The sequence below is a fragment of the Vombatus ursinus genome, unplaced genomic scaffold (genome assembly GCF_900497805.2).
Source record: "Vombatus ursinus unplaced genomic scaffold, bare-nosed wombat genome assembly UNPS02014818.1, whole genome shotgun sequence".
NCBI classification, from domain to species: Eukaryota; Metazoa; Chordata; class Mammalia; order Diprotodontia; family Vombatidae; genus Vombatus; species Vombatus ursinus.
The window spans coordinates 53,374,104-53,402,010 of record NW_020954596.1 but is presented as its reverse complement, the minus strand read 5'-3'; the positions used below and the strand labels follow the sequence as shown (position 1 = coordinate 53,402,010).

At 35.4% G+C, this 27,907-nt stretch overlaps 1 protein-coding gene across 1 annotated transcript; it reads left to right on the top strand.

The window, feature by feature from the left end:
- Positions 1-3,146: 3,146 nt before the first annotated feature.
- Positions 3,147-27,907, top strand: YIPF7 (Yip1 domain family member 7). The gene is given in 5 exon segments (XM_027836027.1): positions 3,147-3,262; positions 8,300-8,478; positions 15,346-15,491; positions 22,875-23,056; positions 27,745-27,907. Coding segments are annotated over 5 exon segments (786 nt in total).

Genomic DNA, 27,907 nt, shown 5'->3' with positions numbered 1-27,907 from the left:
TAAATCAGATGATCTAAAATGATATGCCATTGTTATTAAAATATTAGATTTACTCTCTATCCTTCAATTAAATTAAAATAAAAACCTTAAAATTGAAGTATAGATTCATGAAAACACATTCTAATTCACATTTTAATACAATATGCATGTAGAAGAATAGTTTTAAAACACTCCAGGATATGTATTAATGGTCCATTAATGTACTTCTCAGGAGATGGAAGTCATTTGGACTCCAGCATTTCATAGCTTATGGTGCACCTGAGGCTTAGATTAATGTTCCATTATTATATGCCATTTTCTGTCAAGGCAATTCAGCAATTCATTTAATCAGACTTGTTGCTCATGAAGGACAAAGTTGGATTACTACAAAATCACTCCAAGCTGCTTGGGCAGATGATGATTGGAAATATTTAGTATTACTAAGTCACGCTAAGGACTCTGGGAAAGTGATAGCCATTGTGAGTTTTGGGGATCAGGAAGAAGGAATTGCAGAAGAAAAAATTGCTATTGGTCTAGGACACTTTCTTTGCCCTTACACAGACAAAATCTCCTAGAAAGGAGATATGTGCTGGCAAGGTTTGTTTGGCTTCACCATACAAATTGGAAAGTTTCCTAGGTTACCTTTGCAGTTACTTGGGGAAGTGCCTGGCACACAGGGATAGAACCGTGATTTCATTAGTGAACTTCTGGGGTAAGAAACTTTGAACAATGAAGTTCCAAACCTTCTCTGCACCTGAGAGTCTTAGAGGAGTGGCCTGGAGCACTGAGGACTTACATGTCTCGCCCAGGTTCATATGGAAGTAGGTGACAGAAGTGGATCTTGTCCCAGGTCCTCTTGGTTTTGGGGCCAACTCTATATTCACTCTGCTATGCTACTTCTCATACATAGAGAATGATAACTATTAAGCACCTACCATGTGTCACTGGCTCATAGTATGAACCTAACCAGTGCTTGTTGATTTATTGGTAAAGTGCTGTAAGGATGAACACATAAATCCTCAGTTCCACCAAAATATTGTCCAAATTAGACAAAGACCTAGTTTGAGTTGAGAAAAGCATAAAAAGCACAGGAGTCCTTATCCCATGATGAAATTTTCCCTCTCTTAGGATTGAGCTAAAAAATTAACCACATGAATGGTGTTTTATATTTATTTATTTTTTCTGCTTGCTTTGAAACATGCTTTCAAAATTACATTTGAAAACTTCAGAAAGCTCTAGGTCTCATTATTCTAGCTATACTGAAAACTTTCAACATCTGTTGCTTTTCACCCTATGTTATTAAAAAATTCTAAACAATCTGAGCTCACTCACTGAACAATTTGAATAATCTTATGCAGGTTCAAATGAGTAGAAGTTAAGGCTCACTTGATCACATTGTTGATCACACCCAAAGAATTGAGACAGTTTCGGAATTTCATAGAAATAGGCATGAAAATAATTGGCTTTTGTGACTCACCTTTTTCAAAGGAATACTTGTGCACTATGCAGTATTGTTACATCCTGGTCATGTTGCTAGCTGGCTTCTTTCCTTTTTTTTTTTTTTTGGCATGGACTGGTCAAGTGACAAAATTAGAAAGTTATAAATAGTCCTGGATCCTCTCCCCACCCAGTGGAACTTTTTTGTTCCTCAAGTTGGTTATATCTGTTGGAAAATTTTTCGACCCCAAGTAATACGAAGGTATGTGCTTGATAATGTGATAAGTAGATATAAACATGAATAACATCTATGTCAGTAACTATGATTTGCAAGAGTTTACATATTCTAAAATACTTCTTGACTTCTTTAGTGAAATCAATTCCTATGCTTTATAGGAAGGCACTTCAGTGCCTTTGAAAGCTAATGTTATTAAATTTTAAGTTCCCTGAACCATAAACTGTTAAAAGATTTATCACTCTGTTGGTCCTAATTTTTAGTTTACATAATTCATAAATACTTTTATACACATTACTAATAAAAATTTTGATTTGCTAAAATTAACACACATAAATCTGCTTCACCTAATTTTGAAAAATCTTTTTTTTCCTCTAAGCTAAACAAAGTTGATATATAGGGCAATTGTTACTTTGAATGTTGCTGATTAATGAAGAAGTTGATTTTCAAGATTGAGGCAGTTTCTGGGATATAATTTGAAATTTGTTAAATGCAGTGCTATGTGGAAGACTGTAATTACATGGATTACTCAATGATTTCTAAAATGATCATATCTTGTTTAAAAGAAAAAAATCAGATTTTCAAAAGAAACAATTTTTTAAAAAAAATATAGATATTAATGTAGTTTGTTCCAAATTGTAATTAGTTGAGTTCTCCTCATGGCCAAGGAGGGTAGAAGTATTATACTGCAGCATGCTGATGGAAAAACAAACAAACCACATTCCTTTCCTCTTCCATTTTAGATTCTGACCTAAGATTTTCCCATTTTCAGGCAGAATGCCACATACAATCCCAGAGCTTCAGCAGGCAGTGTAGTTTTCACACCTTACTTCCAAGAGGACATGGGGAAATGGACATTGGAAGGAATCTGGGGGGATGCAGTAGTAATCAATGTGCAAATAGAAGAATGGTTTACTGTGGTCTACAGGGCTGGCTTAATGTGGAGGTGGGGTAGGTACCTAGCCACATATAGGATATGATTTCTAGAGTTTAAAGCCCCATTATAAAAAAAAAAAGTAACCTATCTTCTTGCTAATTTGCTGATATTTCTTTATCAGCAATTAAACAAACAAAATTCCACGATCAGCGACATAGTTTAAAAAATAAATATCCTCTGTAAGAGGTAATAAATTTCACAGTAAGATATAAGTGACTAATATTTTCTTGGAGCAGATTTTGATAGGATGGAGAGAACATGACACTGGGAAGCTGGGATGGGTAAGAAGGCCAAGGATTTGGGGAAATGGAGTCTGGGAACCTGAAGTATATACTTTTCTTCTTTTACAAGGTTGGCATCTTGTAAGTGACATTCAAATGCACCTTTCTAATACCTCTTCCAAAATGCTTAATTTTTTTCTAAAGAGTTATTCATCAACAGTAAGCTAGCCAGTTGTGCCATCTAAAATTCTTCCCCACCCCAAACCAAGACCAAGTTTTCTGCATCCTTACTTTTCATCATTAGTAAAATCTTTTTTTTTTTTTGTAATTTTTCAGAATGTCAACTATGGGAGAATTTGACTCAGACTTTTACCAGTCTAATTATATTATTGATAATCAACAACAAGGTTATGATGGTGCTGATGCTTATGGAAATCCATATGGACTCATAGAGTAAGTATACTATATATGCATCAATGGAATTCCCTTTCAGTAAAGAATCCACATTTTGATATTATAAAGGTATCTAACTTTGATCAAAACATAAGGACCGATCTCAGACTGTAGAGCTGGCAGAGACTTTATTGATCATATAATCTGGAGGTTCTTAAGCTGAGCTCCATTAACTTTTTAAAAATTGATAATTACACATTAATATAATTGGTTTCCTTTGTAACCCTCTATATCTTATTGTATGCATTTGAAATATTATTCTGAGGGGGCAGCTAGGTGATGCAGTGGATAGAGCACCGGCCCTGAAGTCAGGAGGACCTGAGTTCAAATCTGGCCTCAGACCAAACACTTGACACTTGCTAGCTGTGTGACCCTGGGCGAGTCACTTAACTCCAATTGCCTCAAAAAGGAAAAAAAAATATTATTCTGAGAAATTATCGGATTTCCAAAGGTGTCTATGAAATAGAAAAGGTTAAGGATCTCATTTTAAAGATAATGAAACAGAAGCCCAGAGTGACTTGCTCAAGTTCGTATACAGAAGTAGCAGAGTGAAGATGCAAACTCAGGTCCTTGGACTCCGGTTTTCTGTTATGCCATGCTCCTTCTAGGCCTGGTTTCTCTGAGTAAGTATTTCCATGGAGGAAGAGACAATATTTCCCCACTTTGCATAAGTACAGGGTCTCAAAGTAAATATACTCTTTGGTCTCAGGGCCCCTTTAAACTCTCAAAAATTATTGAGGACCACAAAGCACTTTTGTTTACATGGATTAGATCTATTAATATTTACTATATTAGAAGTTAAAATTGACATTTTAAAATATTTAATTTGATGTCACAATACACTAATTAGTTATTGGCATAGTATATTTTTTATGAAAAATAACTTTTCCAAACAAAAAATTAATGAGAAGTGTGATATTGTTTTATACAATTTCACAAATTTCTTTTATGTATGAATTATTAGAAGACAGCTGGATTCTCATTCTGCTTCTACATTCAATCTGTGTGATGCATTATTTTAGTTGAAGTATGAAGAAAATCTGGTCTTACAAAGATATGTCATTGGAAAAGGAAGGAGTATTTTGATAGGCAAATACTATCTTAGTATTACTTTGAAAGTAGTTTTGGCCTCATGGATCCTCTGAAAGTGGGGGACCTCCAGGGGTACAAAGATCATACTTAGAGAACTACTATGCTACTAGCGTTTCAGGGGAATATAGAGAAATTGGTTTCAATAACAGCTCTCTAGCAGCTCTTCTTAAACATCCCATGTGGCCTATAGGTACACCCCATTTAAATGTTAACAGCTGGCTTCCCTTCATATTATTTCATTTGAGAACTGAGCATTGGAGAATCAGGCACTGGGGCATTAGGCATCTTGGAAGAAGGAGGTTTTGTTTTGCTTCGTTTTGTTTTCCCTGTTCCTCAATATCCAGGAAGGCATTTATCCAAAACTGCCTCAGAAATATAGGATATGTAGGATACTATAACTTCAAACTGGCTTTAACTAAAGGAAAATTAGATGCATAATAATAATAATAACAAACTGACATTTATGTAATATTTAAAGTTTGCAGATCATTTTACAAACATTTCTCATTTGAGCCTTACAGCACCTCTGCTTTTTGGTCATCTTAATAATTGCAAAAAAAAAAAAAGACAAATATGAGGTTAATAAGAAGTAGCATTCTAATATCTGTTCCAGAGGATAAAGAGATACAAAGAAATTGAAATGAACTTCTTACTTAAATCTACATAATCTTTCATCCTTTGTAAACTCTGTATAAAAATAGGAATGGGAAAAGTGGTGAAAAATATGGAAAACATGGTTCAGAACTAATAAATAAGAAAAGCCAGTGCTTTATAGACTATACTGAAGCCTGACCTTTATATATCATAGGATGCTATCATCAAGAAGAGAGTTCGGGACATGAAAATCACCAAATGATATCTCAAAAATGAAATTGTTTATATTTTTATTTATAAGAATTATTGCTTACTGGTGTGGGAGTCATTTCAGAATCAGTTGTTTTTGTAGAGCCAAATCACAAACTTGGAACACAGAACAACATCACTTGCAAAAAAACAGATGAGAAGATATGAGATGCTACTGAGGCAACTGTAGCCTGACCTATTTAAGCAAATTATTGAGGCCAATAAATGGGAAGTGCATAAAAATCCCCAATGAAGAGAGACTGACATAATTTCTGAAGGAATTTTAACATAAATTAGTCACCAAAATGAGGAGACAAAAAGAAACTAGAAACAACCTCAGCCAGCAAATGCTAAATCTTTTTGCCAATATCTGAAGAGAAATATGTCATTCAAGGTGAATATGGGTTTAGAATGAACACCCTCTTGTAAAATCTAATGAAAGAGGGTGTAGAAGATTATAAGTGGCATCAACTCATTAAAAAAGCAAGAAGCAGGGGAGGGGAAAGCTAGTTTATATAAATCTTGATCAGAAACTAACAAATGACATTATTTTGAGAGCATTTAAATATGAAACTGGACAGAGAATAAGGAATGGAAACAAAGAGGAAAACACCTGTAAAGATTTCTATAAGAAACTCTTTTTTTTAATCTAATATCATTGATATGATGCACAAGGGAGTAGACATGACACTAAAAGAAAATGTCTTTCAAGTACATAGAGAGGAAATCCGTGATGGAGATGTCACAATTTGAAGTCACTGAGGGGTGGGGGGTGTCAATTCTTAAGCTATTGAAAAGAAGGAAGATATCAAATGTACAGAGAAAAAACAGGCATTTTCATCTCTATAAAATACTTAAAATACGTTCAAACCAAAGATATCCTTGATGAAGGGATGAAAAGGGAACAGGTAAACTTTCATAAATGACAGCCTACATTAGAGAAGATCTTTACAATCACAATGGAAAGGTGCAGAAATTATATGATCCAACTGTGGTTTTTTTTGGTAAAAAATATTATTTAATATTCAAATATTATTTTTAATCTAATTAAGTAGCAGCTTCTGCAGTTGTCAAATTTCTCTTTTCTTTCTACAAACAGTTCAACTTTTTTTTCCCTTTTCTTTGGTTTTCTTGTGATGGGTGAATAATCCTTTTAAATTCCAACTGAAGTAGCTTGATAAATGATACTTTTCCTCTTCGTCACTTACAAATTTCTCTTTATCAATGAAGCTTTGGAGTATGATGCCAGTCTCTGTGGGTGAATTGAATTTGACGTTTCTCCCTGGAGGTGTCTGGTGAAGTATAGCAATTTTTAGTCTATCTTTTGACAGACTGCTTCTGGGAAATGTTCTTGAGTGGTTAACTGAAAAATGATCCCCAGAATATCTCTTTCTTTGAATTTTTCAGGTATTCTTATGACTCAGATCATCTATCTGACTCCTTTATTCTGGTTCTATAATCTTGCAAAAGCCTTTTGCTAACTGTTATCCTTTGATCATATTTTGTGGTATGTTCTGCCCCTTCTGAAAACTTGTCTTCCAGTCAGAGAATTTTATTTCCACTGATTCAGTTCCTTTCTCTTTCTTCAGATATTCCACTGCTTTCTCTATACTGATGTCTTTTTTTCTTTCACACCAATTTCTCTTGTTCCATTTTTTTTTTCTGGTGAAAGACCTCATTACAGATGCTAGATACTTCTTTACTGACACCAAAGCCTCAATAATTTTCTTTAAAAGGTTTATAATTCAATTTGATATGTCTTGTGCTAGATCTCTGTTTCTTGGACCATTAATCCATAATATTTATTTGTTGTTTTTGAAGGTTTTTTTCCCCTCCAGCTGTGTCTTTACTTCCTGGTCTTTTCCTTATCAGAATCGAGCCTATTTTGATGTTTTATGGTTGTTCCTCTGCCCTTTCCCCTCTCCATTTTTATTTGTTTTATTTGGGATCAAGTTATCGTTTTTCTTTTGTGACCTCTCAACTCTGCCACCTTGGCAAAATTCTGGATATATACTTAAACAGGAGAAACTTTGTAGAAGACCACAGTAATCGCTGTTTCTTTTTAACAGCAAGAAATACTCTGACCTAAAAAAAATCTTTTACATATATATAGATATATAGGTAGATATAGACATACTTAATAATGTATTGAGGAAATTTACATTATAGATCTAGGCTTGTTGTTATAGTAAAATATATAAATGAGTTACCCATCAATTTTTCTTTTCACTTTTAGGAGTTCACTGACAGTCATGTAGTAGGCCCCAGAAGTGAGGACTTAATTAGATCCAGACATTAAAGGATTTTTCCACTCTTCTTGTATCTTTTACCTACCAGAGATGTTTCCCTCTAGAACCTCCAGACTTCAGAGGAACTGAAATCCTCCAAAGGCTGGCGTAGGAACTTTACTTCCTCTCATTATTTCCTTGGATTTATCATTTGCCTTCCTTCTAAGTCTTTGTTCTGACCATTCCTAAAGAATTTTCATTTTTAATAAAAAAACAAAAGTCTGAATAAAAGAAATAGACTCACCAGAGAATTTTCTAATACTGATTTATACTCCTAGTTATGATAATGAACCCAGGAAACTAAAATACAAATAATATAATATAAAATATTATTATAAAATATAAAAAATATAAATTGTCTGTGTGAACCTGGGCAAGTCACTGAGCCTCTCAATGCTCTAGGCTATGCTCTAAGCCTGTAAGTAGCAGAGAAGGTGATAACCTGCCTGTCTGGGGGGAGTATTTTTAATCACATTGGAGTTCCTTATATCTATAAAGTAACAGATTTAGCTCCTATTTCTATTTTAATTGATAGGGGCAATGCTGCTATTTGTAAAGCCTGTCATCATCAGCAACTTGGCTTTTTTAAATTCACGGTCTTATGAAAACCTTTACTTAAAAAGAGCTAGCCCATTCTGCACTGAAGGTAAACTTTAAACATGACATTTGTATAGTTAGGTACCTATGAGAACCAAATAACATCCAAAAAAATTAGGTAAATCTGGCAAAGACAAAAATAAAAGCATATTTCTTTCTTTGTTTTATCACTGTAATGATATCACAGATGGTTTAATGGCAATATTTTTCATTCCAGACAGCATTCAACAGAACTGCCCCACCCTTCAGCTTTTGTTCTTCCAGAGATGATCACATCTTCAGGTTACACCGGACAATTTTTTCAGCCGACATATAATTCGGATTATTATTCTCAGCCGGCTTATGCAAACGGTTTTGATGAAGAGCCACCTTTGCTAGAAGATAAGTTAAGCAAATGTTATTAATATGCTTTGCATTTTAGAGAACAATGGAAATAATCAGCATTTAATAAGTGCCATCAGTATGCTGCTGTCCTGAGCTTTACATGTGATTCTCCTATGGAGAAGGGCCTACACATTTTATTGAAAGCAGCAGCAACTAGATGAATGTCTTCATGGGGAATGTGAATGGCACATATTCAGATGATGATTCTAAGGGATAGTTATTCATTTGAATCAAAAAAAAAAAAACAAGCTGTTGTTAATCACCTCTCTTTTTTCTACAGCTAGACTCCTATATCAATAATTGAATACATCAATCAATCAATCAGTTAGCATTTATTAAGCAACTACTGTATGTTAACTACTATGTGCTGTTATGGAACATGTACGCACAGAAAGGCAATATTTTGAAGTTGAAAAAAAAGTCTCCCAGCTAAGAAAGTATTTCAGAACAATCTATTTTGCCAACTAGGGTTACATAGACTCTGAGAATCTTAGGTAGAAGGGACTTTAGAAGTTACTAGTCCAGTTACCTAGCTGAAGCATGACTCTTCTCTATGATACCTCATGCCCAGCTTTGTGTGAGTGTGAATGTACGGGTTTTCATGCTGTACTGTAGGGAAGAGGTTTCCTGTTATTTTGCTGCCATGGAGATATCTTCCTTGCCCCCCTCCCCACCCCTTTTCAGAGATCTAATGGGGACTTTTATGTCAGCTATATGGCTGGTAGGGGAGAACAGTAAGATTTTTGGTCTTAAGGGAAGTTCATTCTTGGAAAATTTTGGAGCAAAATCAGGAGACCTTCTAAGTTCTCACAGTTTCCTTGGGCTTTTCACTAGTGGGGATGGCAGAACCTGGGCATATTGTCAGCACCAAAGAAATATGAAAAACATCAAATCTGTGGATGAGGGAGAGATGCTACTAATCTAACACAATTCAGTTCATGGAATTAGACTTTTCCCATGTCAGTGGTTTCTGATGTCAAGAGGAATAGAAAAAATAAAAACAACCCAACAATTTGCAAAAAGGGGGGGGGAGAGAGAGAGAGAGATACAGAAAACATTTTGCTTCATTGTGGTTATAACCTCTTTTCTCATCACTTAGCTCATCTTTTCTTTAATGAAGAAACTTCATAGGTTAATCCATCTTTGCTTGACCCCTAAGAAACAAGAAGGGTATCTGTACCTTTAAGACCTCTTCAATACCTACTTTTAAGTTATAGAGTGGGAGGTGAGGTAGATGAGTAACAGGGAGTAGGATTGGGACTGTGGGTTCTTGGCAGATGGCTTAGTGTGGGATAGCAGAAGAAGGAAACAGAGACTAAGATTCCAGGCATGGTTTCAAATAGCAACATGTTTTTATATCCACCTCGCTTCCCCCTCCCCTCCCCATACTCATCACCTATCTCCTTCCTCCCTTATCTGTAAGATTTCCATACTCAAAATTATGTCTAACATGTTACAACCCTTCTCCAACTAGATCTTGGAAACATCACTGACTCAGAGTTGGTAAGGATCTGTGAGGTTATCTAGTCCAACCCATACCTGAAAAGGTACCTATTCTTCAACATCCCCAACAAATGCTCATCTATGCTTTATTTGAAAACCTCAAGTAATGAGGAAACTACAGCATCCTCCACTTTTGGTTGGGTTAATCATTCGGAAGTATTTCTTTTATTTAGCTTAGCACAGTGCTTGGCACATAATAGGCTTCTGTTGTTATGTTCAAGGAATCTTGGAAGTGCTCTTAAATTGCTCTTTAAAAACATTTGTTTTCTTGAGGCACCTAGCTGGTACAGTGAATAAAGTGCTAGGCCTGAAGTCAGGAAGACCTAAATTCAAATTCAGCTTCAGGCACTTAATAGCTAGGTGACCTTGGGCAAGTCACTTAATCTTTGTCTGTTTCATTCTCCTAAATTTGTGAAATGAGAATAATATTAGTGCTTACCTCTTGGGGTTGAAGATAAAATGTGAATATTTGTAAAGAGCTTAGCACAGTGCTTAGCACATAGTGGCTGTCATTACTGTTATTATCATGGCCTCCCATATCGCATATAATGAGCTTGTAGATCACAATCCCCAGATGTCTTTCAGATGAATTCCTTGTTCTCGTGAAGTGATGCTTCCTCCATCTCATGTTTATGAAGCTGATTTTTTTAAACCCAAGTGTGAGACATTTATCTTTATTAAATTTTATCTTAGTAGATTGGACCTAATCTTCTAGATCTGTCAAGATCCTTTTGGATCCAGAAGCAGGTCATCTGTGCCTTTATCCAAGTCACTGTTGCCAGTGCCAACAACACAAGACCAGCCACTGAGCCATCTCCACTGGAGGCCTCCTCCTAGATTGACATCTAACTAATGACTATTCTTTAGGTTAATCCAATTTTTTTGTCATCTAATCTATATCTCCTCACATTTTCCACAAGGCTAGCAAGAGAGACTAATTCAAGAATTCTCCAGCCAAGCTATGGTCAAGGCAGAATACAGAGTTACTGTCTTATCCCTCATCCTGAACAAAGTCTCTCTATTAATATAGCTTAAGACTGTATTATCAGCTTTGACTGCACTCATTTTGAAATTGCATCTTACTTAAACCCCTAAACCTTGTACTACAATAATTAGTCTAGCCTTGTCTTCTCCATCCTATGAACAGCAGAATTTGTACCATTACATTTTTGGACTCCTTTGGGATTTTACATTCACTCCTATTACATTTCCATACATCTAAGGATTTTAAGGGAATGCAAAATCCATGTGTATGTTGCACCATTAAAGAAAGGATTAATGAATGCCCATTAGTTTAAACATTAAGTATAAGAATTCATTGTATTTGGTGATTAGATTTTAGAGGGGGAGGAAGAATTGACAAAATATATATGACATGTGTATATATTTATAATATCTCCATTGATCTACGCCTGTTATTGTCCATAAAACCCAATTTCCTAACTGTGTTGGATGAGTTTACTTTCCCATGACATTTAGAATGTCTTCTTAAAATTAGTCCTAATCTCCACTATCATTAAAATCATCAATATTACCCTGACTTAATTTCTCTTACTACTTTCTTAACCAGTTCCCTCAAAGTTATAACCCATTTTGATCAATGAGGTAACTCTAATATGAAAAAGAAATTATCCTATTTCTTTTCTGCCCATGCCAGCTAAGAGGGAATCATGGTCCCTTTCCCCCACATCCATGGAACCATTCTACATGACTCTTGTCCACAATCAATTCTTCTGATCTCCTCACTAGTTTAATGCCACCTACTATAACATGCTTCCTCCAGGTTGGGTGGAATTATGAAGGGCAGAGACCCATATTGTCTTTCAGAGCCTGAAAAAGCATGATAAGTTGATAAATGGCATTTCTTTCTCTTTTTTTTTTGAGGAAAAGTCATTGTGATATTTAAAAATATAAGACTGTAAAATGTACATACTTGTCACTCAAACCACTTTATTTTAAAAATATGTTTATTCTTGAAATGATATATGATATAAAACACTTGGTTAACTTTGGGAAGGAATAACTTTTTTGTCACTTGATAATGCAACATCAACATGTTAACAAATGAATCTTGAGATAATAATCAATTCTCACCTGTCAGACTAGAAAATACAGTGGAACTTAGTATTTTATATTTCTAACATAGGCCAGTGTTTGTAGCTGAAAGGCCAGGGCCACAATTTACATAGAAAAATAAAGATATTAATTCATTTTTATAGCACATATATCATACACTTTACAACCACTAGATGACAGCAAAGCAATAAATTTTGAATTCACATTTCATGGCAATTTCCTCTTCTTTTTATTTTGCATAATAAGATATTGTGTTAGGGTCCCTATAATTAATAAGTACTTACCATAATCTGCTTTGCATATTTGGCAATAAATTTGGAAACAAAACCTCAAGGTAGCTTACTTCAGCAAAAAAACAAAACAAAACAAAACAAAAAAAAACATAGAAACCCCAGTTCTTATAAAAGAGCTTTCAAGTCTTTTGTTAGTTTCTTGCTTTATTGGGCAAAACCAAAAGATGTGCAGAAATTAATTGTGCCATTTAACAAGTAGTTTGAAATACTTATAACATCCCATAAAATACATTTTATTTAGGTTATCTAAAATTCATTTATGCTTTTTTTTTTTTTGAGAAGAGGTGGTCATTGCATTCATTCACTTCATTCTTTGAATAAGCATTCTTATAGCACCTACTGCTCCCAAGGCTCTATCCTCAGTGCTTTGGCGTAAGACAAAGTTAATTTATCATATTAAGCAATGAAAACATATGATTAATGAAAGCCAGTTTATAACAAAACTGCCAAGTTTGGGAATGATAAATTCCTCAGGTAGAATTAAGCTATAAATCCTATTAATTCCTGAAATAAAAATTGAATGAGATAGTCTATGCTGATTTAAGTGTGATAGATTGCTCCTATTTACCAAAGTGTTTATGCATTAAGAAATATGTAAATATTCATCAGATGAACAAATAATTTATTCAATTTTATTCTTATTTTCATGATAAAAAATATTTTAGAATTTACTTTATCAATACAATTAACAAGCTCTTCAGCTGTACAAGGACACAAGTCCTTATGCAGATAGAAGAAGAGAAACCCTTTCAATCTCATTCAGGTTTTCTAATGCCACTGATCAATTCCCAGAGAGAGAAATGTTTGGTCATTGCTCCAGCAATATTATTCAACTCTCATCCACAATGGCCATTAAAAGGCCTGTCTATATTCTGTGAATAGATTTTAGGTTTTAGGGATTTATGGGTATGAAGGAGTATGGCAGAATTAAAAGTAGGTTTCTGCTCCTTACCAAACTTCTACATAGTGCTCTATAGCCTTGTAAAGTCATGGATACAGGTACTTTTCCTATGCAGAAATAATTTATTCCCAGGCACAGAGATCTGTTGTGTCAGAGGCTTTGTGTCAAAGGATTTAGGTTCACTTTAGGATTTTTTCACTTCTTTTGACATATTTCTTGACTTAGGAAGCCTTCTAAAATCTATTCCTGGTATCCTCCACTATGTTGAAAATTCCTGTATTTTAGCATATGGTTCAAAATATTGCAGATGAAAGTTTCATTAAAAAAAAAAAGAAAACAAAGACAATAAAATAGAACTCATTGAATGAATTACAGTTAATCCCAGAAAGCCTCAAAAAAGGAGGTCCTCTTTACCCCTATATCCCTATCTTCCCCTCTTGTTCTCTACAAGTGAGTAGAGAGACTTCAATAAAAATAACAATAATAGCTAACATTTTTATAGTTTTAACATTTGCAAAGCACTTTATAAAGATTATCACATTTGAACCTCATGTCATCCTTTTGAGGTAGATGCTAGCATTGTTTTACATATGAGAAAACTGAATGTGAGAGAGATTAAGTGGTTTGCTCAGCATCAAATAGCTGCTAAGTGTCTAAAATGGACAGCTAGGTGGGTCCCCTCAGGTTCTCTATCTTATAGTGGCACTACATCTTCCTTATAGAGGGGCAAACCATTCAGTCCTTGACTTACCTACCATCATCCTCTCTGCCTCTCCTTTTTATCTCCTTTTTTCTTTCAGTATCCATCGGTTATGAACTACTTCCTCTGGCTGTCTTTTCTCTTTCCTCCACCCATATACTCTCCCAGATTGCTATCATTCTCTTAAATTAGCAGAAGGGGAAGGAGTAAGAAAGGAAGATTCTAGTATGTACTGCATTAAAAGTTTTCCTATCAATGCCAATTACACTCCCTTCTATCCCCCAATTCAATCATTATAGATAATACAATCTTTAAATTTAATCATCAATGGATTTACTAATTAACTTCTGAGAAAATCATTCCTTCTGTGCCTCCCAGGTAGAATTCACTATATTCATGAAATAATTTTTCTTAATTCTACTTCCTCATTATTCTAATTTCACTTGCAGTTGAGTGACCGGCTATTTTCTAAGTGCTAGAGCTATGTTCCCTTTCTTCCTTGAAGTTTTTCTGACTTTACAGCTCCCTCAAGTTTCCTCTTAAAATATAATTTTATGTGATTGAAGAAAAAGTGACTGGTATATAGAACATATCTATTCTATGTTCAGTGTACATGTTCTATTTTTATTTTCTAATGTGGTAGCAGGTTCACCAGTGGATTTAATCTAATCCTATTTAAAAAAAAAAAACTTTGGAAAATAGACTCTTAAACCTGGAAAAAATGCATAGCAAAGTAAACCCATGGTTACTAAGCTGTACTGATTTTAGTACTATCTAAGAACCATTGCTTTCCTTTGGTTAATGAATCAAAGGGGAAATCTGTTTGTCTCTGGAACTTCATCTGCACAGATTCAACCATGGATGTGCATCGACCTTATAAAATCATTCACACAAGCTATGATTGCTTTGATTTTGTGGGAGGACCATCTTGTTTCTTCTTGTTTATTTTTTAGTCGGTTAGCATAAGGACTATACTTCTCATCAGGAAGAGGAAAATTTAAAAAAAAAAACAAATCTTACAGCCTCTCTAGGTTGTCACCTTTGGTTTGGCAATTGCTGCTAATTAAAAAAAATCATTCAATGTTTTGGATAAGATTTTGAAAGTACCAGCAATTTAATCCGTGAAAAGGAAACATTAAAATGAACAGTGGGAGAGGCTTTTTGGTCGACTAGGTAAGATTTTATTTGAGAGAAGATAATAAGTATTTCTCAAATTGCAAGTAGAAAGTAAGCTTGGATGCACTGCAAGAGCCTGCAAAATAGCTTCAGGTGAGCCTCGGTTCAGGGTGCGTTTGTCATAGGTCACGATCTGGATATGACAGGAGCCCGATTTTGTTTAAATGTGTTGTCAATGACTTCTCTTTTCTTCAAATAAAAAAAAATCGCTCTATTTATTTCCTCTGCAGAACTTGGAATAAATTTTGATCACATTTGGCAAAAAACGCTGACAGTGTTAAATCCTATGAAACCAGCAGATGGCAGCATTATGAATGAAACTGATCTTACAGGCCCCATGCTTTTCTGCATAGCCCTGGGAGCAACCCTGCTTCTGGTAATGTATGGCTGCAATCAGAAGAGTTTAATACTGACTTAAGAGGGGGAAAAAAAAGCAAACTCTAGATTAGGAAGGAAGTATGCGTTTCTTATGGTGAGAAGTATGCACTTCACTTGAGTTTTCCTTTAGTGACAGCACGAGTTAATCAAAGCATAATATTCATGTAAAATTACTTTCATTGGTAGCTCATAGATAAGGCATTAATTTAAATGGCTTTGTAACAGTACAAAGTGTCAAAACTACATTAAAGGGAATTATAATCAATGCATTCTAGTTCATTTCCTTATTACGAAAATGTAATGCCTTATATTTAGATTAAAATATAGGGCTTGAATGAAAGATTTATTTTGCACATGATCTGTGTATGAGAAACTCTTTTTCTGGTTACTTTAATTCTTCATTCACAGGGAATTCTTTTCTGGTTATTTTAGTTCTTCACTTTTTAAAGTGATAACTTGACTAGAATTTCATTTTCCATGGTATGCTGGTGATAGTGAGATTCTCTGTTGTATCCTTGTGTCTATTAGTTGTTGTATTGAGACTCATCAAATGGAAAATGAAAAAAAGAAATAATCTATAAATGTTTGTATTCATTTATAAGACTGGGATTAAGAGTTTCTTCTTTTGAAAAATGTATCAGGTAAAAAAGAGAAAGGAAATGAATCCTGGAAAAATGAGGTGAGAAAAATTCAGTAAATAAGTTCAGATAGACAGGGGGATAATAAGCCTAACTTTGTGATTTAATATCCTTGATCAAACTCCATGGTGATATGTAAAGATTTAAATACTATTTCAAAGAGAATATTCTTTACAATTAAATTCATTTGGAAAAAAATAAAAGAGGATCTATGGGGTTTTGAGTTTATTCAAGCTTAGAATCAGTCAACATTGTGATGACAGCCAAGACACAATACAACAGCAGGCTGCTCTAAGTGAGTTATGGTATGATTAAGGATGTGGGAGCACCGACATACTTTACTGTGATCAGATCAAGCCTGTAGTAGTGTATTTTGTTCTGATTAACAAATTTTAGAAAGGACATTGATGAACTGGAAAGTGTCAAAGAGGAGGAAAAGAAGAATAATGAGAGGCCTCAAGTTCATGGTATACATTGATTGATTGAAGGAACTAGAGATGTTTCACCTGAAGAAGACTTGGGTTTCTTCTTCCTCCCAGAGGGCAGAAACCAGATCAATGAGGGGAAATTTCAAAGAAACAAAGTTTGGCTTGAGATAAAGACAAGTTTCATAGTAATGAGAGCTGTCCAAGAGTATGGACTGCCTCTGGTGGTGGGACATATGTATTCTTTTTTAGGTATTGATTGAATTAGATGGCCTAAGAGATCCCTCACAACTCTAAGATTCAATGCTCTAGTCCCCTAATCTTCATATGAGCAATCAGAGGTAAAGTAACTTACTTGCTGAAGGCTGAATTGCTAGCAAGTTTCAGTAACAAGAAGTTAGGTGTCCTTCCTCCCTGGCTTGTAGTCTTTCACTACACTTGGCTCAGACTTGAAGATATAAAAATTCTGAATCTGAAACAGACAGTTCCATTAATGTAGAAAGAGAAACAAAGGGCATTCAAACTGGTAAAAGATATTTAGAAACCAAGAAAAAATCCTCATTGAGAATTAGCAAATTTCTTCCCTTTCAAATAAAAACTGAAATTCCTAACTGAAACATCTACTTTGCAAATACTTATCTAACTAAAGATATTTTAAAAATGTTCATTTCATAAGATTAGTCAGCCTAGTGTTATGTATCAATTGCCTAGTAATTTGTTTTAGTAAAAACCACATCATATCCATTTGAACTAATAGCATTTAGTGATACCATCTTATTTTTTCCTCTCTACAGAAGCAAATGTAAATTCCCTGTAAATCAAACACTATATCAAGTGGAGTTTTAATTTAGCTGCTGACCTCTCTTCTTCTGTCTTTGTCACAGTAATTTGATAATCTTAGATTAAGCTGCTAAGGAAGGCTATGTCATTTAATCAAATAGTCAGAAACAATCAATTTAATATGTTAACTTATCTGTTTTTCCCAAGTCATTTGTCATATTGCAATTGTTGGTTTTTCTGTTAAAAATATAATCTTCCTCTTTCAAGGGCAGAATTAATTCCATTAAAATATATTTTGAATTTATAATGGTACATTCTGTACCATCAAAAGTTCTTTGCTTTTAAATAAGGAGATAGAATGGTGCAGTAGTGAAAATATTAGTAAATTAATTAATAAGAGTCAGGAGACTGGGTTCTAACTGTCGGTTTTAGTTTCGCCATCTGCAAAATAGAATCAGACTAAGTGTTCTAAAGTTTCTTTCAATTCAATTTTTTCAATTTATTTCAATTCAAATAGTCTATGTAATATTGCTTGATCAAGTATATTCTTCTGCATCTTTTCATACAGAGTATTAAATTTGATAATCTTAACTTTGATTCAGATTAACATTGGATTGTTATTTCTATACTTTGACAGATCTACAATCTCCAACCATTTTTGCATGTTTTCTCAATCTGTATGACCAGAGCATGTATGCTCACGTTAGTCCATAAACTATCCTCAGAGTCTACAAAACACTTTATCCTCCCCTGTTAATATAGGGTAGACACCAATGGAGAACACAGACTGTCCATCCCTCTAGCTACATAATGCTATCACTTTTTTTCTCTGATCATATATATCACTTTGCCTTCAAGTCATCCACTAAGCTACTTTTCTTGTACAATTCTTTACTGTAAAATTATTATAGCCTACTCATGTCTACTATGTACCTCTTTAAAACACCTAACATTAATTCTTTAGAGACTGTTGTATCCCACCATTTGCAATCATTGAAGCTTCACCAGAAGAATGTTGGTGTTGAAAAGATGTGTTGAAAGCAATTATGAGGGCCATGAAGAATTTTACTGTGGATCTTGAAAAGTGTACTTTGTTTCTGCCCCATAACACTAATGTATGTTCAAAGTGCAAGCTGGATAAAAAATGAAAGATCTGGAAGAATTTCTGCCATCCAGGTTATCAGGGAGAATGAAATGTCCTTGTGAGAATGAAGGAGATCATTCATAGAGAAATAAAGAAGATTATATAAAAAAGCTGAGGGCAATTCTCACCTGTATCAGGCAAGCAGGGGGTCAGAGAATATAACACTGAATAGGGAGGGAAGAAGAACCCATGACTATTTGGAGTTATATAATAAGAATGAAACCCTTCCTGAAAAGGAGGCTGGACCATCCCTGGAGAAAGAATTTATTGTGCTCTAACAAATAATGATGTGAATCTTCAGATGGTTTTAGTTAAAAGGTTAAGTAATAATATTCAGAGAAAGAAGAGTAGTGAGTTGATGCTATGGTAGCTATTTGATGACCTGGGATAAGCCACAAAGAAATCTTCTTTTTTTTTTTTTATTCTTGTTACATGTATCTGGCATGGGATGGTGATGGTAGTGGCGCACCTTCCAAAAATCATCAAAACTTATGACAACTTTTCTTTCTAGAAATTAATTGTGGGGATAGATGACAACCACAAGAAAGAAACTAACAAAGTTTGTTTAAAAGTATGAATTTCTGGGGGAAAAAAAACAACAAAAACCATGAAGTTGTCAGGGGTAGAGATAGTGTTTTCATTGCTATTGGTGGTTAAAATTAAGGGATTCTGAATAAAATGGCAGATTGAAAAAAAGATATCTTAGTGTGGGATTTGAATTTCTAGACAGTGGCTGAAAATATAGAAATGATGGGCATCTTGGTTTGCATCTAACAAGGCCCAGAAAATATATTTGCCAGAATCTTATGAGTCAAATCAAGTGAACTTTAAATTAAAAAGGAAGGGAAATATGAAACTCCATATAGATTGGGCAAACCCATATACATTTACATTGAACCTACCACTCTGTATAGATGTGTATGAATATATACATATATGTATATACACATACATAGATATAGATAAAAATAGATAGATACACACATCTATATCTATGTATGAGAAATCTGGTAATTCACAGAAGACAATATCCAAGAAAGGATCCAGTAATAAAGCTCTTGGTATCAGATACCTGTAAGTGTGAACTAGACATTCTAATGTAAAGAGGCAAATTTGACCTCATAGGTATTACAGAAAGTGGTGGTACATAGCTCATGACTGGAATTTAGTTCTGTATAAATGCCTTATTCGAAAGGAACAGATCAGATGAAATTCAAAAGATTGTAGGGTAGCATTAACGTTAATAACATGTAGCCATATGAGGAAGTCCAGGAAAATATGGGGCAAAGCATAGTGGAGATCACTTCAGTGAGGATCCAGGGAAATAAAAATAAAAGTGATATTGTTGGAGGGCTCTACTACAGACCACATGAAGAAGAAGATTTGGATGAGAAGTTTGGGAACATCACAAACTTAGAACAGAGGCATGACATTGTAGTGACAAGTACTTCAATAATCTGGACATCCTGCTGGTGCTCTTTCTCTATTAAAGGCAAAATAGCCAATAAATTTGTGATTTGCATTTATGATTAACCCACATTTTAAAAGGTAGTAATAAAAAAAGGAAGAACTGACAGTTGAACCTGACTCTGCTAGAAAGGAACAACTTATTTTGGAATTATGAATGGCAAAAATTTTGGGGGGAGGGTAACAATCCATTAAAGTTTGTGATAGAGGGGAAAGTCGTGTGTTGTCTAGTGTCATGTACACCCCAGATTTTGGCAGAGCTGATTTTAGAAGATTCAGAAAAGAAATCAATAGCATTTAATAGATTAATATTTTGAAAAAGAAGTCTCTCCAAAATATATAGGAAGATAATAAGAATGAAATTCTGAAGACATAATCAGATATATTCTGATGAAGAGAACAATAATGGGAGTTGCCTGAAGATATGGATGTGAATACACAAGGAACACACTGACAAACATATTTAAAACAGACACATACAGAAAATGGGAGGATGGAATGAATACAGAAGATTAACATAGCTCTGTAAAGGCTGGTATAGAGTGTTAAAGCCTAGAACGAGTTAAGGGTGTCAATGAATACAAATAATCAAAAAATTGTTTGAGGCATGTTTGTTTCTCTTGCTGTATTAGTATCAAGTAGTTTATCAAAGAAGGGTTTTGTTCATTGCTTGGGGTGGATGGAATATTGGTAATGGTGTGAGGGTGGTAGGGAAGATGGGCTCCTTTTCCACAATGATTGCTCCTCTCTTTCAGTGATAGCTGTGGGTGCTGGGCTAGATGAAGGTCTGTTTTTTTGGGAGGCACTGCTATTCCCAAGGCTTTTGGATTCAAGGTCTTGGGCTGTCCCCATCAGGATCTGAAGGGAGATGCTGGTCAAGGTGGTGGCAGTGGTGGTTTGACTTGCCTTGCACTTGCCCCGTCTTTACCTCAAGGTGCCTTGCTGCTTCGGCTAGACTGGCTTGCCTATCCTGTGTGTGACAGTTGTTTGGCAACTGGAGAGGATGGCTGGCCCCTTCTCCACAGGAGTAGTTTCTCCAGATGATGGCTGTGGGGGCTGGGCTAGAATTGGGACTGTTGCCACTTTCAGGGTTCTATAGTTGGTGAGCAGTCAGAAGTGAAATGACAATTATGCAGCATCTAGCTACCTACTCTCAATAAATTCCCACCAGCAGGCTTAGATTAATTATATCCTAGAAAGCTAAACGAACTACCAAAAATGATGGCTGAGCTGCTATTAGTGCTTTATGAAAGATCTTAGAAATGGGAAAGATATTATAGGATTAGAAAAGTACAAATGTTTTCCCTATTTTTTTTAAAGGGAAGAGGACAAAGATTGTTAAGTATTGTCCAGTAAACTTGACTTTTATTCATGGAAATATTCTATAACACATTATTAAGGGGGTAGTAGGTGAGTGCTTAAAAAAGGGAAGCAGTGACCACTAAAAGCTTTCATGGTTTCATCAAGAACAGGTCATGACAGACTAACTTTGTTTATTTTATAACAGGGTTAATAGACTTTTACATCAAGGGAATGCTATACACATACTATACTTAAATTTCAGCAAAGCATTTGACAAAGCTTCCCATGGTGATAAAAATGGGTAAATATGGGCTAGATGATTTGGCGCCAATTTCGTTACTTCCTCTGGTGGGCCCCAGAGGGCAAAACAGAGTCTCTGTCAAGTTGGAGGGAGGTTTCTAGTATTTGCTCTAGGAATATATCTGTGGAGCTTTCCTGTTTAACCTTTTAAACAATGACTTGGATAAAAACACAAATGGCGTAATTTTTAGATGGCAGAAGACAAAACTTGGAAGAATAACTAATACATTGGCTGACAGAAGCTGGATCTAAAAATATCATGACAGGAAAGAATAATGAGATGAAGTAAGATGAAATTTAAAGGGGATAAATCTAAGTTTCTATTCTTGGGATAATGCTATTTGGGGCTATTAAGACAATCATAATGTCCAGGATGATGGTGATAAGAGTTCTGATATATTCTGTACTTCCTGCACCATATTTTAGCAAAGGCACAGATTAGTTGGTATGTGTCCAAAAGAGGGTAACCAGGATGGTGAAGGGACTAGAGATCAGATGATACTAGGAATAGCTGAAGGAACTGGAGATGTTGAGCCTGAAAAAGACTCATGAGGGATATGATTATTGTCTTCAAGTATTTGAAAAGCTATCATGTGAAAGAGGGATTAAGACTCTACTTGGCACCAGAAAGCAGACCTAGTAGCAGTGTTTAGAAATTGCAATGAGATACATTTAGACTTGATTTAAGAGAAAATATCATAACAACAAGAGCTGACCAGAAGTGGAATAGATTGTTTCAGGAGATACAGTGTGTTCCACTCCCCTGGAGGCCTTCAAGCAACGATTAGATGACCACTGGTTGGCCATATTATAGAAAGTTAGCTACAGGTTGAACTGCATGGTTTCTGAGGTTCTTCCCAGCTCTTAGGTTCTATAAAAACAGAAACCAGTTAATTTGGTCACTTTTGTATCATAAACACTGGTAGATGATTTCCGATCACATATGAAGAAAGGAAGCCCTCACAAAACCTCTACTTCATTGAAGTATTCTGCAATGCTCTAGTAACTCCACAATATTTTGTACTTCAGCAAACCCCTCCCAACAACAGTCCCAAAAGGCTAAGTAGAGAAATGTGCAATATTTTGTACTTCAGCAAACCCCTCCCAATAACAGTCCCAAAAGGCTAAGTAGAGAAATGTGCAATATTTTGTAAATAATGCTTTTTCCAGTAGCTGAATTCCCTAGATTCCCCAAGGACAGTCCTGTAAGAATGAGAGCCAGAAGTAAGCCAGCTTTAAAATATGCTCCCCCCTTCATTGCCATTTCCTCTTGGTGGATTGTGTTTGCTTTTGTGATTAAGTTGTGATATTTCCATTTCTTTCAGGCGGGAAAAGTTCAGTTTGGCTACGTGTATGGCATGAGTGCAATTGGGTGCCTTGGGATTCATGCTTTATTGAACTTGATGAGCCCTTCAGGAGTGTCATATGGATGTGTGGCAAGCGTGCTGGGTTACTGTCTGCTCCCTATGGTCATGCTGTCCAGCTGTGCCATATTCGTCTCACTGCAGTAAGTACCTGTGTGTGCTAATTGACCCCACAAGCACACTCTCAGCTAAGACAATGGCATACCAGAGCAGATGTTTCCTCTTTCTGAACATTTTAGTTGTGGGACTGGTAGTACTATGGTTATTAAGAAGGTTCAAAAAGAGGGAAAAGTAGGTCAGTGTTGGTCTCAGGTACATTATCCAACTCTGAAACATTTTTTAAAAAAATTCCAGTTTTTCTTTAAACCTGGCATCTTTTAAGCTGTCATCCTGTAAGCTACTGGTTCTTAATGTGAACTGGTGCCTTGGGTAGTATGATGACTACAAACAAAACATTCACTTGTTTGATTTTTTAAAAATAAGAGCTCTGTGAACATTGACAAATTGTCTGGGCTCCCAGGCAATTTTACTACCCAAGGGAAGATCAACTCTGATCTATCTCAGCACGACTTCTTACAGTAAAGACTTCCCAGTAACACTGAAGGGGACATTGTGACTTTGTGATAAATACACTGTGGGATATATATGCTTTGTCAACTATAAAGAATGATATAAGTGGAAGGTGCTATTATTAGTACAGAGGCAGATTTTGGCTTGATATAAGGAGAAATTCTTACTCCAATATCTCATCATGAGTTGAGGTGACCATAGGTTGTGAGAGATAATGAGGCATAGCGTGTCGTATATTAGATTCAGAGTCAGGAAAACTTAATTCCAATATTGCATCAGATATTTACTACTATGATCCTTGGCAAGACACTTAAACTCTGAGCCTCCATTTCTAAATCTGTAAAAATGAGACTATCGATAATACCTCCAATATCAGGGTCATCATAAGGCTCTAATAATAAATTTTTCAGCCATAGCAACTCTCTAAGACTGTCATAGAGGGCTTGTAAGCTTTAGTGATTGAGGGAGTAGCCATATTAGGAAAAAAATGTAAATCTTTGAAGTTTTGAAGCTCATTGCTATATTTACTAGAAGCCAAAGTCCAAAGCCATGCAGGAGGAAAGTCATCCTAGAAGCATGTCTTTCACCTGTGGGCAGGGCCACTGTTGGCATTGCTTTCCATTGATCATCAAATGGGGTCTCAGAGTAACTTGGAAAAGGGCAAAAGAAAGAACAAAAGTCTGGGAAACTCATCATTTATTTTTACCTTTAAAAGCCTTCCCACATATCACTGATGACATTGTTTTAAGTAAGATTAGATTAGTTGGGGACAATCCTGATTAATTTGTTGTGAAATGAACATTCAAAAATGGGAGCCCAGGGTCACTTTTTTTATACAACCTAAAGAACTAGTGTGTGTGTGTGTATGTGTGTGTGTGTGTGTGTGTGTGTGTGTGTTGTTCCTCAGGTATCAGTATCAAGGGCTTTATTCCTGCCTGAACGCACCGCAGTGAAACAAGAGGTGGTTGGATGGTTGGATGCCCTATGGTTGGATGATCCTATGATATGGAATGCATTTACATGAATTCAAGCATGCTAATGAAAGAGGCTGTACTATTATATATTATGCCCTTTAAGAAGTTGGTTCAGTTTTTTTCTTGTTTAGAAAAGAGTTTAACAGTAACAGAATGTTAGAGTGAGAAGAAACTTTAAAAATCTAGTCTAAGAGTTCTTAACCTTTTTGTGTCATGGACTCCTTTGGCAGTCTAGTGATTTGCAATACTACTGTGGTTTGTTGTCTACATTCATAATCGAAGGAAATGCTAAATTTCAGGTAGGGGTTAGTAAGAAGAAAGATGTAATTTTTTTTTCATGTCAGTTCATGAACTCTCTGAACTCTATCCATAGACCCCAAGCTAAGATCCCTGTTTGGAACCCTGATATAGTCCAAATTGCTCATTTTTCAGATGAAGAAACTGAGGACTAGAGGGGTGAAGTAATTGACCATAACCTCTTAATAGGTAGACCTTAGGGACATCTTAGCAAAACTGTCATTGGTTTATTTTTATTTTTAAAAGTTTTATTTGCTGGGGGTTTTTGTTTGTTTTAAAGCCAAAGACATTTCTCCCCAACTTCCACCTCTCAACACTGAATCTTCCCTTGTAACAAGGAAAAACATTTAAGCAAAACCTGACAAAGGGACTAAGGCTGATAGATAAGTTATACTAAATTTCTCTCTCTGTAGTCTCCCTTCTTTCTACTGAGAAGAATGTTTTAGGATCTGTTCTCAGGGACTAAAAGTAGGCATTATAATTAATCAACATTCAACTTCCTTTTAGTGTTGTTTTCATTTGCATTATTGTTGTTATTGTATATAATAATAAAACTCTTTTTTAAAGGGGATTTGTTCTAATATTTGATTATCATTTTAAGTGAAGTTGAGATTTAAGCCAAGACTATCAAATGGCTTAGATAAGTTGTAAAATGTAGTAGATTTTCAAAGTTTCTGAGTTTAGGAGAACAATCTTGCCTTTTGTAAGTTATTATAATTTAGTGTTTTGCTCATTAAGTTTTAGTGGTTAAATCGTGAATGACTATAATGAAACAACAAACAAATCTAGTCTTTAACACCATTAAACTAGAAATACTTTCAAGTGCCCTGATTATATAACTGCACTAAATAATCAGGTATCATTTCATAATTTCATTTAGGAAATCAGTAAAATAAATTGCTATAAAAATTATTCCCAATTGATGTTGATTGAACCAACATGTAATATTTATTGCAGTACTTTAAAATGTTCTTAATGGGCACAGGGTCTGAGAACATAGTTCTCTGAGCAGATAACAGATTTCTCAGAATGCTTATGCTAGCATAGAAATAGAGGGTGGCTCTGCTGCTCCCACATACTAAATAACATTCCAAGCCATCTCTTCATATCCTCAGAAAACCAAGAGAAACAAAAGAGATTAGTGAATGAATGACAGAAACAATGATTCAATCAACATGCATTTATTAATTGCTAAGCTCTATGCTAGACACTGGGGACACACCTTGCACTCAAGGAGCTTATGTTCTACCAGCAAGGCAGACATTTGAACTCCCCCTCCATCCTCTGTCTCTCAACACCACACTGCTTATTGATTGTGTGACCTTGGGGCAATTCACCTTATCATTTTGGGGTTTCAAATTGTCTCATCTGTAAAATATTTTAATATTTTCTTTAAAGGCTCATGTTTTTATTGGTGTGGATACTCCTTTCCCTCATGGACATCAAAACCACTCCAGTGCTTAGTAGGTGATTTGAAGAGTTACCATGGTTGAAAAATTAAAAACCCTATACCCAGTCTAACTTTTTAATCTTAGTTTTTTTTCAAACTTAGTTAGGCTGGTCCTTGGATAGGAGGCATACAGTCCTTATGATCAGGTTTTTTACTTAAGGCCTTTTCATCTTGGTAGATCTGCAAAAGTTGCTAACTTGCTGGCATACCCTTTAAGAACCCAGGGTCACTTTTACCCTGTAATGGAATACGAATATAGCAGGACATCTATAAAATAAGGATAATAAATCAATTCAGTTCAACTCAGCAAGCTTGTGTTAAATGTTTTCTATGGTCAAGAGACATAGTGTGTAGGAGTGCATAGAGAGCTGGTCCCAGATTCAGGTAGACTTGGATACAAATTCTACCTCTGTCATATACTGGTTGTGTCATCCTGGGCAAGTCACCTCAGCTCTCAGTGACTCAGGCAGCTTTCCAAAGATATAAAATTTCAGGACACATTCTTGTATGAATTGGTAAAGGAATTTTCTTCACCAGAAATTCTCTACTATACCAATGAAATTAAAGGTCAGAAATGTTCCTTCCCCCAAATGTACACGGCACTGTATTAAACCATAGGCATATGAGACAAAACAAAAACAGTCACAGTCCTCAAGAACTAACAATCTAGTATAATAACAGCCTGAATCCTGGACTATCTGATATCTTCAAGGCTCTTCCAATGATAAAGATTTATGATTCTGAACAATATACTTTTTCAGGCTAAAAAGGAAACCCCCCTCCTCCACTTCATTCCTAAATTCTCTAGAGTAACCAAAATTCAGGGCCTCGTTGCTACCAGAATACTGCCTTGCTGTCACCACATATGGTCGCCGCTCTGTACAATATTTGACCAAGTCTTTCATAGAATCCTAGACTATTAGAGCCACCAGGTATTTGGATGTCATATGGTTTCTCCTCCTCCTTTTACAGATGAGGAAATTGATGCTCTAAGAGGTAAAATGACCAATTTAAGGTCATTAATGGTAGGACTGCTCTGGTAATTGATAAGTACAAAATTAGGTAACTAATGACAGAGTTGGGGCTTAATTCAGCAGAATCCTTGGAGCTACTTTCTTTTATTGCAGCCATCCCCCTCCCCCAAACTTTACACTCATATTTGCATATACTAGCAATACACCAATAAAATAGTTAAAAATTGAGCCATTCTCTCCATGTTCAAGGTAGGGAAATATTAAGCCCCAACTTTAGAGGGAGGGCATTGGGATTGTAAAGAGAGAATTACGGCCAATATCTGAACTATATCTGGTTACACAGCTGCTTCCATAGATGTCATAATAAGGTACTTCAAGAGATGAGACATGGAGACTTGAAAGCAGCAGGATGACAGTGGCTTCAGAAGGATTCTCCTATTTCCAGGGGATTTTTTATTTTTTACCAAAGTCTAAGGCTTATAGCTGGATTTAGTAATATTCTTGGCTCTGAATTTGTGACTTCCTTTCATCTTAATGTGTATTAATCATAATTTCCTTACTTCTAGGGGGACCATTGGGACCATAGCAGCACTAATCATCATTGGATGGTGTAGTCTATCTGCATCCAAAATCTTCAGTTCAGCACTGACTATGGAAGGACAGCAACTTCTAGTTGCCTACCCTTGTGCCTTATTTTATGGACTTTTTGCTCTCTTGACTGTTTTCTAA